The sequence below is a fragment of the Rana temporaria genome, assembly GCF_905171775.1.
Source record: "Rana temporaria chromosome 9 unlocalized genomic scaffold, aRanTem1.1 chr9e, whole genome shotgun sequence".
NCBI classification, from domain to species: Eukaryota; Metazoa; Chordata; class Amphibia; order Anura; family Ranidae; genus Rana; species Rana temporaria.
Genome location: NW_024404481.1, coordinates 144,049 through 157,343, shown reverse-complemented (window position 1 = coordinate 157,343; position 13,295 = coordinate 144,049). Strand labels below are relative to the sequence as shown.

The 13,295-nt window shown below is 43.7% G+C and overlaps 1 protein-coding gene and 1 long non-coding RNA gene across 2 annotated transcripts in view; one reads left to right on the top strand and one right to left on the bottom strand.

The window, feature by feature from the left end:
- TAF1 (TATA-box binding protein associated factor 1) overlaps positions 1-13,295 on the bottom strand; it is a 127,831-nt gene that overhangs the window by 25,197 nt on the left and 89,339 nt on the right. The window contains exon 28 of the mRNA XM_040334447.1: positions 8,035-8,133. Within this exon, the coding sequence (XP_040190381.1) occupies positions 8,035-8,133 (99 nt within the window). The remainder of the gene's footprint in view (positions 1-8,034; positions 8,134-13,295) is intronic.
- On the top strand, positions 3-6,424 carry LOC120921938. The gene is made up of 2 exons (XR_005745014.1): positions 3-660; positions 4,560-6,424. It is a non-coding gene; the product is annotated as an uncharacterized LOC120921938 (long non-coding RNA).

Genomic DNA, 13,295 nt, shown 5'->3' with positions numbered 1-13,295 from the left:
GCTTTGCTTTAAAGAAGGCTGGACACATTTGCACCACACACTTACATGACACACTGATACACACTTAAACTAAGACACACTTATTCGCACCCTCTTTGAAAGACAACACTGACATACTGACATATTGACTAGGAGAACAGCTGAAGCCAGAAGTCAAACGTCATTTCCTGTTTCTTCCTGCATCACTTTGGAAAATCTCAGAAGACAACATGCCTGATGCTGCTCACATGCTTTCATAAGCTTGCTACAATACTATCGATCCAATTCCAGATATTTTCATCTACGCTAAACTGAACTTTATACTATTTTTCATTGTGTTTGTGATGCCACCTGTGTGACAATAAACTCACACGTAATTTTCAAATCAACCTGACTATGAATGATCTTCATTCAGATACGCCCTTGAAGCTATAAGAATATTAGTTATTAATTTAACGTTCTTACAGTGGCGAGCCAAAGAAAGTACTGTCTTATCTCTATTTTTACGGAAATCTCGACCCTTGATGAGGGGGGGAGAGATTGGCGCAGTCTTTGCGAATATTCAAGTCTCGAGAAAAAAGACGGTTCAGAACCTATCAAGCAAGAGGCGTTTGTGTCGCGTCAGATGTGGACAACAGTCCAGTAACAGACGGTTGATGACGAGAAATCCTTCTAATAACGGTGAGTAAAAAAAAAAAAAAAAAATTATGAATTTTATAGATGAAATAGCTAGAGATAGTAAGCTAGAATTTAAAGATGTGTGTTTTTATCCAAATGACAGTCACTTGTGGTTGTATATGTACCAAGAATGCTTAAATTCCAATGTCCAGATAGACAAATCCAGGTTTACTGTGAATAAATTACGTAAGAAAATAAGTAATGTATTGAAATTGGTAAGAATATTTAATAAGATGATTATTGATATTTTACCTGCCAAAAATGTGTGTACACTAAACCAGACAGAGACAAATAATGTACAGAACACAGGAATACATGAAAATGTGTCCCAGGATGCTCTCAGTTGTTCTAACTGTGAGATTTTGTGTAATTACATAGATAATCTTGAGGAACAAATAGAGAAATCTAAAAAAAATATTTTGCCAGAGTTGCAAAATGACAGTAGACAGATTGCTGTAATAAATACAGATGACAAAAAGGTTGAAACCAAGTCAAAGCTACAATCTTATTTTCCGGAAAGTTCGGAAATAGAGAATGTTGATGCTACTGATGAAATGGAAATGAAGCATAAAAACTTATTATGTAGGACTGCAAAACTTAAATTGCAAATTCATGATCAGCTGATGAAGGTTCTAAAAGACTTTCCTATTTATGACGTTGAGGCTACTGTATTTTCTAATTGGGATTTATTTGAAATGTTTGCAGATCGTTTTAATCTTTCAAACGATCAACGCAATTACATTTTTCAGTTGTGGATTCCTGTTAATTTTGCTAAACGAATCCATTCACTTGTTAGTGATGATGAAGGTCAAAATGACGCCACAGATAGATTGCGACTATTATTGCTATGTATGACCGGTGAACAAAAACCGACCATAGAAATGCTAGACCTATTACAGACTACTGCAGAAGAAGATCCATTTTGGTTTAAAACAAGATTTTGCAAGGTTTATGAAATGATATTTGGAGTAGATGATGAAACTGACCCAGGTTTAAAAATGGCTTTCATAAAAAAATTTAAATACCTTGACCCAACTTCAGTGGCCATAGTACAGGAACGTCAAAATTTAAATGCTATAGTAAGTTTCATTGACAAAATTAGGAGACAATTGAATCAAAGCAGTCTCGCACACGAGGTTTCTATTATTCAATGTGACAAAAATAGTCAGGCTACAGACGTGTCAGAAACGACAGGTCTTAGCAGGAATGACAAGGACAGGTGCAGTCAAGTGAGTCAAGGAGACGACCCCATGATGTGTTTTTACTGTCATGGATTTGGCCATATGAAAAAACATTGCTTTAAGTTTAAGAGTGACTTACAAATAAGAACTAAAGATATGGAGTATGAAAAATCAGCTTTTGTGCAACCTGATTTTTTATGTCAAGATAACATTTTGACTGAATTGCCTTATGACACTGAAGTCAAACAGATCAGTAATTTGACTGTTCACAGTAGTTCAGACAATATGGCAAAAGGAGCTGTCACTGAAAAAGAAGGTTTATTGCCATTGCCAAAAATAGAATCACACCCGGATTCAATTTCTCTGCCATTACAATATGTAGCACCAATTATTTTGGACGAGAATGGGAGACCATATTTACAATGTTTGATAAATGGTAAACATATTAATTGTCTCTTAGACAGTGGATCTGAGATTACCCTTATCAAAGAAAACATACCTGTGAAACCAAATTCTCCTATGTGTAATATAGTGGGTTTTAATAATACAGGTAATTCCACTGCTAGACAGGTATCCAATGTAACATTTGAAGTACCTGGATTAGTGAAAACTAATATTAACATTTGGGTCTGTCACGAAGCAGAGAATATACTTGGCATTGATGTAATCAATAAACAAAAGTGGGTGATTGATTTGGCTAATAGAAGTATTTGGAAAGATCCATCTAGGCCCAAATCAGTGCTGATTGATCCCTCTGTATACAGTAATGTTGGTTCCGTTACCAATATGTCTACAGAACAAAAGTGGCCTGATATTGATGAAAATTGTGCTTTAAAGGAAGTGGTACAATCTTTTCCAAGTTTGTGGTCAAAGTTCAAAAATGACTTTGGAACTTTGAAAAGTGCCGAATTAAATATTGAAGGAAAGGATCCAGAACCTCTTGATCAGAGTGAGTTACCACCAGAATCAATTGGTCCACTTTCTGATATTATTCAAGAATTTGTACAACTTGGAATTGTAAAGAAAGCTAAATCAGTGGTAAATAACTGTATTTGGCCTATCAAAAATATTGATAATTCATATTCTTTATCAGTTGACGTAAGAACATTGGATAAACAAATCACAAATAGCCCAGTTCTTCCTGATAAATCTAACATAAAATTACATTTGAATGTTGAGAACAAAGTGTTTTCTGTACTAGAAATCGCTGGTAGCCATTTTTCCATTCCTTTAACTAAAAGTTGTCAATACAAACTTGCGTTCACATTCAGAAAAGAGACTTATACGTTCACTCGATTAATACCTGATCTAGGTATTGGTGATGGTATAGTTCATGAAACTATAGCAACAATACTTTCTAAATTTTCTAGGCCAGATTGCATTTGTCAGCACGTGGATACGATTTTGCTGAGTACTCAGAATATCGATGAACATATGGCTCTTTTGTCTGAATTGTTTATGATGTTACAAGCTGAAGGTTTAAAATTAAACACAACAAAAGTTCAGTTGATGAAAAGTCAAGTGAAATTCCTTCACATGCAAATTAGTCAAGGAAAGAGACAATTGTTGCAAGAAACAGTTAGGGATATTACTGTTATCCCAACTCCAACAACTTACAAGACATTGCATAAATTTTTGCATAAAATAAATTATTGCAAAGAGTTTGTACATTGTTTCGCAGAAAAAGTTAATCCACTATATAATCTTTTAAGGAATAAAGGTAATATAGTTGACCAGTGGGGTCCAAATGAGAAAAATGCTTTTGAAGTGTTGAAAAAAGATTTGCAGAATGCTCCAGCATTAAGTACAATAAAGGTCTGTTCTGAAACATCGTTTGTTTTGAAAACTCATGTATCTGAGAATGCCATCTCAGTAACATTGTTTCAGTTACAAGAAGGTAAGGAGAAAATAATTGCCTATTTCTCCAGAGTTTTATCATTTTTGGAAAAAACTTTTGAGCCAGGTGTGAAGCAACTTCTAAGTGTTTACTATGCAATTAAAGTTACAGAGAGCATAGTGAAATCAAACAAAACCATTGTACGGACACCTGACTGTTCATTAAAAGGTATTTTTGAGGAAGGTAATTTTAGTGAAATTAAGAAAATATATCCTTTATGGTTCAGAGCTTTATTACAAATACATATTCAGATAGATGGGAACGAAAGACATCAACAGAAATTTACACCAGCACATGTTTATACAGCTGTAGCTGAGAAGTCTTTATCTCAGATTTCCAGCGTAAGAGCTGAGAAATGCATTGAAGTACTTGCAGAACACTCTGACACTAAAGTAAGAACTCCAACACAGAATACAGTTACGCATATTTCTAATCGTTTAGAGGTGAGAACAAAGGCATAGTCCATTGTCATCTCTGGGGTGATATGAAATCTAACTTTGTTCGTTAGAAATAGAATTTGTATCATGACCGGAAAAATGAAATATTGCGTCCTGACATACCTAAACCTCACAGTACATATATTTTATAATTTAGGTTATTTTTAGTCAGAATAAGGACAATACACAGAAGTATATAGAAGTACATAGTCACACAGAAAATCTCTTTGAAGGAAAATATGAGATAGTATTTCACATATAGTTTTAACAAATTCACAAAGTAATTGTCTCATAATGTTTTAATATTTGTTGAGAAAAATATCAAAATGTATAAGAATTAATATAAATATTTTATTCCTGAGCAATGATACTGCCTCTCTTTTACAGATATGGCATCTAAAATCAAACAAATATGGAGGATAACAAGCTTCTATAAAGAGCAAAGAGAAATTCAAAGTTAAAGAAGAGATCCTTTTTGGAAGAATATTTGACAAAAGATTTATATTTCATATTTATGAACTATTTTATCTTATTCATCAAGGTTTTTCTAACCTAATGGAACTTGAAGAAATTTTAAAGACATTTCATGAAGAAACATTAATCGGAAGGAACTTTATCTATCTACTATAGATAAACAATTTAGGACTGAAACATTTGTTCACATATACATATATATTTTTTGATTATCCAATTATTATGATATTAATGTTCACATGAAGTTAGGATTATTATTTTTATTTATTTTTATTTATTCACATATTGAATGTTAGCACACTCATTCTAGTTAATAGAACATTTTTTGTTCATAACTTAAGAAAGATATCATTAATAGAACTATGGAAAGTTATGAAAGTTTTAGAGTATAAAGTATATTTCCAAAGAGCTAAAATATTATTTGAGCACATATATGGAAATATATTATTGCATTATTACTTATTTTAATAATAATAATTTTCATTATTATTATTATTAATAATTATTGATATTAGTCATCATTATGTTATACATTTTTAAAATCTATACCATTATTTCTGGTAAGATTTTGATTAGATAGATCTAAGAAGAGTTAAAAGTAAAGAGTAAAGCATTTAGGAAAAGGAAAATTTCTAGTTGCTTCAGTTCTGAGGAATATCGTGTCCAATCGTTTGATACAAGGTGGAGAAAATGAGATATGAATGTATGTATGTGAGTATTAAATGATTTAGTATGATTAATCATAATTCAGGGGGGATTGTTAGAATATTATTCCAAATTCATAATTCGGCAATTCATGGCAAGCTTGCAAAACATATTTTGATTTATGATTAATCATAATAATTAGGTATGAATGAATGACCTTGATCAATTGATATGACATAATTCTTCTATCCAAAACTGAGCATTACGGATAGCCAATTTGAGAATGACATAAGATTTGAATGTCAGGCAGTTGTTCTACTATGTCCAAAGTTGACATGAGTTCAGGAGGTCAGCAGGCTAACAGATAAGTATACACATAGAGTTCATGTGTCAGAGCTGACATGTTTTTACATGCTTTAAAGTTAAAATCATAGATAATCCATAACTTAGCTATTTATTTGATATTGTTGTTTAATTATTTAGAGTTAGTTTAAGTGAAGTCTTAGTCATACTAATATGTATTAGTATATAGTTACTTAATGAAGTTATAGCTTTATAGCTGATAATATATGTTCTATGACATTGCATCATCAAGCACACTACTCTAAGTATAGAGTGTCACATGTGTGCCTGTCAATCAAACTCCATACGACTCTGTGCTAAGATCTTCATATTGCTGAACCTAGCAGATATTAATATTTGCCATACAAGGGTCTAAGCCTGGGCCGTATGAGGTCATGACGTTCACTTGTAACATATATTTAAGCTTTGCTTTAAAGAAGGCTGGACACATTTGCACCACACACTTACATGACACACTGATACACACTTAAACTAAGACACACTTATTCGCACCCTCTTTGAAAGACAACACTGACATACTGACATATTGACTAGGAGAACAGCTGAAGCCAGAAGTCAAACGTCATTTCCTGTTTCTTCCTGCATCACTTTGGAAAATCTCAGAAGACAACATGCCTGATGCTGCTCACATGCTTTCATAAGCTTGCTACAATACTATCGATCCAATTCCAGATATTTTCATCTACGCTAAACTGAACTTTATACTATTTTTCATTGTGTTTGTGATGCCACCTGTGTGACAATAAACTCACACGTAATTTTCAAATCAACCTGACTATGAATGATCTTCATTCAGATACGCCCTTGAAGCTATAAGAATATTAGTTATTAATTTAACGTTCTTACAAATATTCTCTTCTCTATAACAACAATCACTATGAATACTGGAGAGGCTGCCCCCTATGGGCTGGAGGACGTCACTTCCCAGGAGGAACGAGCCTTTCTACAGGGAGTGAAGATCATAGAAACGCGCTGATAACGCCGCCGCCATACAATATTCTCTTCTCTATAACAACAATCACTATGAATACTGGAGAGGCTGCCCCCTATGGGCTGGAGGACGTCACTTCCCAGGAGAAACGAGCCCTTCTACGGAGAGTGAAGATCATAGAAACGCGCGGATAACGCCGCCGCCATACAATATTCTCTTCTCTATAACAACAATCACTATGAATACTGGAGAGGCTGCCCCCTATGGGCTGGAGGACGTCACTTCCCAGGAGGAACGAGCCTTTCTACAGGGAGTGAAGATCATAGAAACGCGCTGATAACGCCGCCGCCGCCGCCATACAATATTCTCTTCTCTATAACAACAATCACTATGAATACTGGAGAGGCTGCCCCCTATGGGCTGGAGGACGTCACTTCCCAGGAGGAACGAGCCCTTCTACGGGGAGTGAAGATCATAGAAACGCGCTGATAACGCCGCCGCCGCCATACAATATTCTCTTCTCTATAACAACAATCACTATGAATACTGGAGAGGCTGCCCCCTATGGGCTGGAGGACGTCACTTCCCAGGAGAAACAAGCCCTTCTACGGGGAGTGAAGATCATAGAAATGCGCTGACGCCGCCGCCATACAATATTATGGGGAGCGTTCTTCCCCAGAATTAAAGAGATATCGTGACCTTATCCATTCTGTGGTCCCGACCCCCCAGGGCTCCTTTCTCTGTCAGTCATTGCACAATACCCGGGGTTAGAGGGAGCAGTGACATCATCACCTCGTCATGTGACTGGTAAAGCGTTTCTCCAGTCACCTTTGTAAAAATTAAAAGTCAGTACCTTTCGCAGGATCCAGCTCCGTCCTCACCCAGCCCGCTTCTTCCCCGGTCTTTAGTCCCCCCCCTCCCCCCCTGTGCCAGCATCCTAACTAAGGGAAGCCAGCTGGAACTGCTTGCACCTTTACAGCCCGCTACCCACTGGTTTCATAAAGACATGGATAAGCGAGTTTGGGGTGAAGAAACTTGACAGGCCTGCACAGAGTCCTGACCTCAAACACCTTCGAGACTGTGAGCCAGGCCTTCTCGCCCAACATCAGTGCCTGACCTCACAAATGCTTTTCTGGAAGAATGGTCAAACATTCCCATAGACACACCCCTAAACCTTGTGGACGGCCTTCCCAGAAGAGGTGAAGGTGTTATAGCTGCAAAGGGCGGAGCCAACTCAATATTGAACCCTCCGGACTAAGACTGGGGGGTCATTAAAGTTCATGTGTGTGTAAAGGCCGGCGTCCCAATACTTTTGGTAATATAGTGTATGGTGAGATCAGAGGTGACCACATAGGCAGGCGTCCCAATACTTTTGGAAATATAGTGTATGGTGAGATCAGAGGTGACCACATGGGCCGGCGTCCCAATACTTTTGGAAATAATACTTACATTGGGCATATCTCTCATGTCATTGATGATGGATTCCAGCACGGAGGACAGGGTGACCATGGGATCGGTCCTTCGGCGGTGAATGGATTTATGGGGGCGCTGAAACAGGACAACAAATTATCATTTTATTATTTCTAAGTGAGAATTCCAATAAAAGGCAAAAGATACAAAATAGACTTCAGTGTGAGAAGAACAACAAAAATATCCAGAAAACCAAAAAGTTATAAATTGATTTGTATTTAATGAGTGAAATAAGTATGGGAACCCCGACCAATCAGCGAGATTTCTGGCTCCCGGGTGTCTTCTATACAGGTAATGAGCTGAGATTAGGAGCACTCTCTCTCTCTCTCTCTTATAGGGAGCACTCTCCTAATCTCAGCTTGTTACCTGTATAGAAGACACCTGTCCACATATTCAACCAATCAGATTCCAATCTCTCCATCATGGCCGAGACCAAAGATCTGTCCAAGGATGTCGGGGAGAAGATTGGAGATCTACACAAGGCTGGAATGGGCTACAAGACCCTCGCCAAGCAGCTTGGTGAGAGGAGACAACAGCTGGTGGGAGGAGCCAACAGCTGGTGGGATTATTATTCACAAATGGAGGAAACACAAAATAACTGTCCCTCTCCTCGGTCTTAGGGGTTGGCACCTCATTCCTATAAACCCGAACACTTCGTTATCTTCATTAATGTTTGGTTAGTTCAATATCTCCCCCTCTTTGGGGACCAAAGAATTCAAGTGGGGGGAGAATGTAGCCAGGAAGTACACAGGTTCACATCAGAGGGCTCCGCGGGCCACTGGTTGAGCACCCCTGCCTTAATCCCAAAAAATCCCTCCCCCAACTCCAAGAAACGTCCGACCTCTGTGACCCCCAACAAGGAACCTCCCCCAACTCCAAGAAACGACCGACCTCTGTGACCCCCAACAAGGAACCTCCCCCAACTCCAAGAAACGTCCGACCTCTGTGACCCCCAACAAGGAACCTCTCCCAACTCCAAGAAACGTCCGACCTCTGTGACCCCCAACAAGGAACCTCCCCCAACTCCAAGAAACGTCCGACCTCTGTGACCCCCAACAAGGAACCTCCCCCAACTCCAAGAAACGTCCGACCTCTGTGACCCCCAACAAGGAACCTCCCCCAACTCCAAGAAACGTCCGACCTCTGTGACCCCCAACAAGGAACCTCCCCCAACTCCAAGAAACGTCCGACCTCTGTGACCCCCAACAAGGAACCTCCCCCAACTCCAAGAAACGTCCGACCTCTGTGACCCCCAACAAGGAACCTCCCCCAACTCCAAGAAACGTCCGACCTCTGTGACCCCCAACAAGGAACCTCCCCAACTCCAAGAAACGTCCGACCTCTGTGACCCCCAACAAGGAACCTCCCCCAACTCCAAGAAACGTCCGACCTCTGTGACCCCCAACAAGGAACCTCCCCCAACTCCAAGAAACGTCCGACCTCTGTGACCCCCAACAAGGAACCTCCGCCAACTCCAAGAAACGTCCGACCTCTGTGACCCCCAACAAGGAACCTCCCCCAACTCCAAGAAACGTCCGACCTCTGTGACCCCCAACAAGGAACCTCCCCCAACTCCAAGAAACGTCCGACCTCTGTGACCCCCAACAAGGAACCTCCGCCAACTCCAAGAAACGTCCGACCTCTGTGACCCCCAACAAGGAACCTCTCCCAACTCCAAGAAACGTCCGACCTCTGTGACCCCCAACAAGGAACCTCCCCCAACTCCAAGAAACGTCCGACCTCTGTGACCCCCAACAAGGAACCTCCCCCAACTCCAAGAAACGTCCGACCTCTGTGACCCCCAACAATGAACCTCCCCCAACTCCAAGAAACGTCCGACCTCTGTGACCCCCAACAATGAACCTCCCCCAACTCCAAGAAACGTCCGACCTCTGTGACCCCCAACAAGGAACCTCCCCCAACTCCAAGAAACATCCGACCTCTCATCACCAACAAGGAACCTCCCCCAACTCCAAGAAACGTCTGACCTCTGTGACCCCCAACAAGGAACCTCCCCCAACTCCAAGAAACGTCCGACCTCTGTGACCCCCAACAAGGAACCTCCGCCAACTCCAAGAAACGTCCGACCTCTGTGACCCCCAACAAGGAACCTCCCCCAACTCCAAGAAACGTCCGACCTCTGTGACCCCCAACAAGGAACCTCCCCCAACTCCAAGAAACGTCCGACCTCTGTGACCCCCAACAAGGAACCTCCGCCAACTCCAAGAAACGTCCGACCTCTGTGACCCCCAACAAGGAACCTCTCCCAACTCCAAGAAACGTCCGACCTCTGTGACCCCCAACAAGGAACCTCCCCCAACTCCAAGAAACGTCCGACCTCTGTGACCCCCAACAAGGAACCTCCCCCAACTCCAAGAAACGTCCGACCTCTGTGACCCCCAACAATGAACCTCCCCCAACTCCAAGAAACGTCCGACCTCTGTGACCCCCAACAATGAACCTCCCCCAACTCCAAGAAACGTCCGACCTCTGTGACCCCCAACAAGGAACCTCCCCCAACTCCAAGAAACATCCGACCTCTGATCACCAACAAGGAACCTCCCCCAACTCCAAGAAACGTCTGACCTCTGTGACCCCCAACAAGGAACCTCCCCCAACTCCAAGAAACGTCTGACCTCTGTGACCCCCAACAAGGAACCTCCCCCAACTCCAAGAAACGTCCGACCTCTGTGACCCCCAACAAGGAACCTCTCCCAACTCCAAGAAACGTCCGACCTCTGTGACCCCCAACAAGGAACCTCCCCCAACTCCAAGAAACGTCTGACCTCTGTGACCCCCAACAAGGAACCTCCCCCAACTCCAAGAAACATCCGACCTCTGATCACCAACAAGAAACCTCCCCCAACTCCAAGAAACGTCTGACCTCTGTGACCCCCAACAAGGAACCTCCCCCAACTCCAAGAAACGTCCGACCTCTGTGACCCCCAACAAGGAACCTCCCCCAACTCCAAGAAACGTCCGACCTCTGTGACCCCCAACAAGGAACCTCCCCCAACTCCAAGAAACGTCCGACCTCTGTGACCCCCAACAAGGAACCTCCCCCAACTCCAAGAAACGTCCGACCTCTGTGACCCCCAACAAGGAACCTCCCCCAACTCCAAGAAACGTCCGACCTCTGTGACCCCCAACAAGGAACCTCCCCCAACTCCAAGAAACGTCCGACCTCTGTGACCCCCAACAAGGAACCTCCCCCAACTCCAAGAAACGTCCGACCTCTGTGACCCCCAACAAGGAACCTCCCCCAACTCCAAGAAACGTCCGACCTCTGTGACCCCCAACAAGGAACCTCCCCCAACTCCAAGAAACGTCCGACCTCTGTGACCCCCAACAAGGAACCTCCCCCAACTCCAAGAAACGTCCGACCTCTGTGACCCCCAACAAGGAACCTCCCCCAACTCCAAGAAACGTCCGACCTCTGTGACCCCCAACAAGGAACCTCCCCCAACTCCAAGAAACGTCCGACCTCTGTGACCCCCAACAAGGAACCTCCCCCAACTCCAAGAAACGTCCGACCTCTGTGACCCCCAACAAGGAACCTCCCCCAACTCCAAGAAACGTCCGACCTCTGTGACCCCCAACAAGGAACCTCCCCCAACTCCAAGAAACGTCCGACCTCTGTGACCCCCAACAAGGAACCTCCCCAACTCCAAGAAACGTCCGACCTCTGTGACCCCCAACAAGGAACCTCCCCCAACTCCAAGAAACGTCCGACCTCTGTGACCCCCAACAAGGAACCTCCGCCAACTCCAAGAAACGTCCGACCTCTGTGACCCCCAACAAGGAACCTCCCCCAACTCCAAGAAACGTCCGACCTCTGTGACCCCCAACAAGGAACCTCCCCCAACTCCAAGAAACGTCCGACCTCTGTGACCCCCAACAAGGAACCTCCCCCAACTCCAAGAAACGTCCGACCTCTGTGACCCCCAACAATGAACCTCCCCCAACTCCAAGAAACGTCCGACCTCTGTGACCCCCAACAATGAACCTCCCCCAACTCCAAGAAACGTCCGACCTCTGTGACCCCCAACAAGGAACCTCCCCCAACTCCAAGAAACATCCGACCTCTGATCACCAACAAGGAACCTCCCCCAACTCCAAGAAACGTCCGACCTCTGTGACCCCCAACAAGGAACCTCCCCCAACTCCAAGAAACGTCCGACCTCTGTGACCCCCAACAAGGAACCTCCCCCAACTCCAAGAAACGTCCGACCTCTGTGACCCCCAACAAGGAACCTCCCCCAACTCCAAGAAACGTCTGACCTCTGTGACCCCCAACAAGGAACCTCCCCCAACTCCAAGAAACGTCCGACCTCTGTGACCCCCAACAAGGAACCTCCCCCAACTCCAAGAAACGTCTGACCTCTGTGACCCCCAACAAGGAACCTCCCCCAACTCCAAGAAACGTCCGACCTCTGTGACCCCCAACAAGGAACCTCCCCCAACTCCAAGAAACGTCCGACCTCTGTGACCCCCAACAAGGAACCTCCCCCAACTCCAAGAAACGTCCGACCTCTGTGACCCCCAACAAGGAACCTCCCCCAACTCCAAGAAACGTCCGACCTCTGTGACCCCCAACAAGGAACCTCCCCCAACTCCAAGAAACGTCCGACCTCTGTGACCCCCAACAAGGAACCTCCCCCAACTCCAAGAAACGTCCGACCTCTGTGACCCCCAACAAGGAACCTCCGCCAACTCCAAGAAACGTCCGACCTCTGTGACCCCCAACAATGAACCTCCCCCAACTCCAAGAAACGTCCGACCTCTGTGACCCCCAACAATGAACCTCCCCCAACTCCAAGAAACGTCCGACCTCTGTGACCCCCAACAAGGAACCTCCCCCAACTCCAAGAAACGTCCGACCTCTGTGACCCCCAACAAGGAACCTCCCCCAACTCCAAGAAACGTCCGACCTCTGTGACCCCCAACAAGGAACCTCCCCCAACTCCAAGAAACGTCCGACCTCTGTGACCCCCAACAAGGAACCTCCCCCAACTCCAAGAAACGTCCGACCTCTGTGACCCCCAACAAGGAACCTCCCCCAACTCCAAGAAACGTCCGACCTCTGTGACCCCCAACAAGGAACCTCCCCCAACTCCAAGAAACGTCCGACCTCTGTGACCCCCAACAAGGAACCTCCCCCAACTCCAAGAAACGTCCGACCTCTGTGACCCCCAACAAGGAACCTCCCCCAACTCCAAGAAACGTCCGACCTCTGTGAC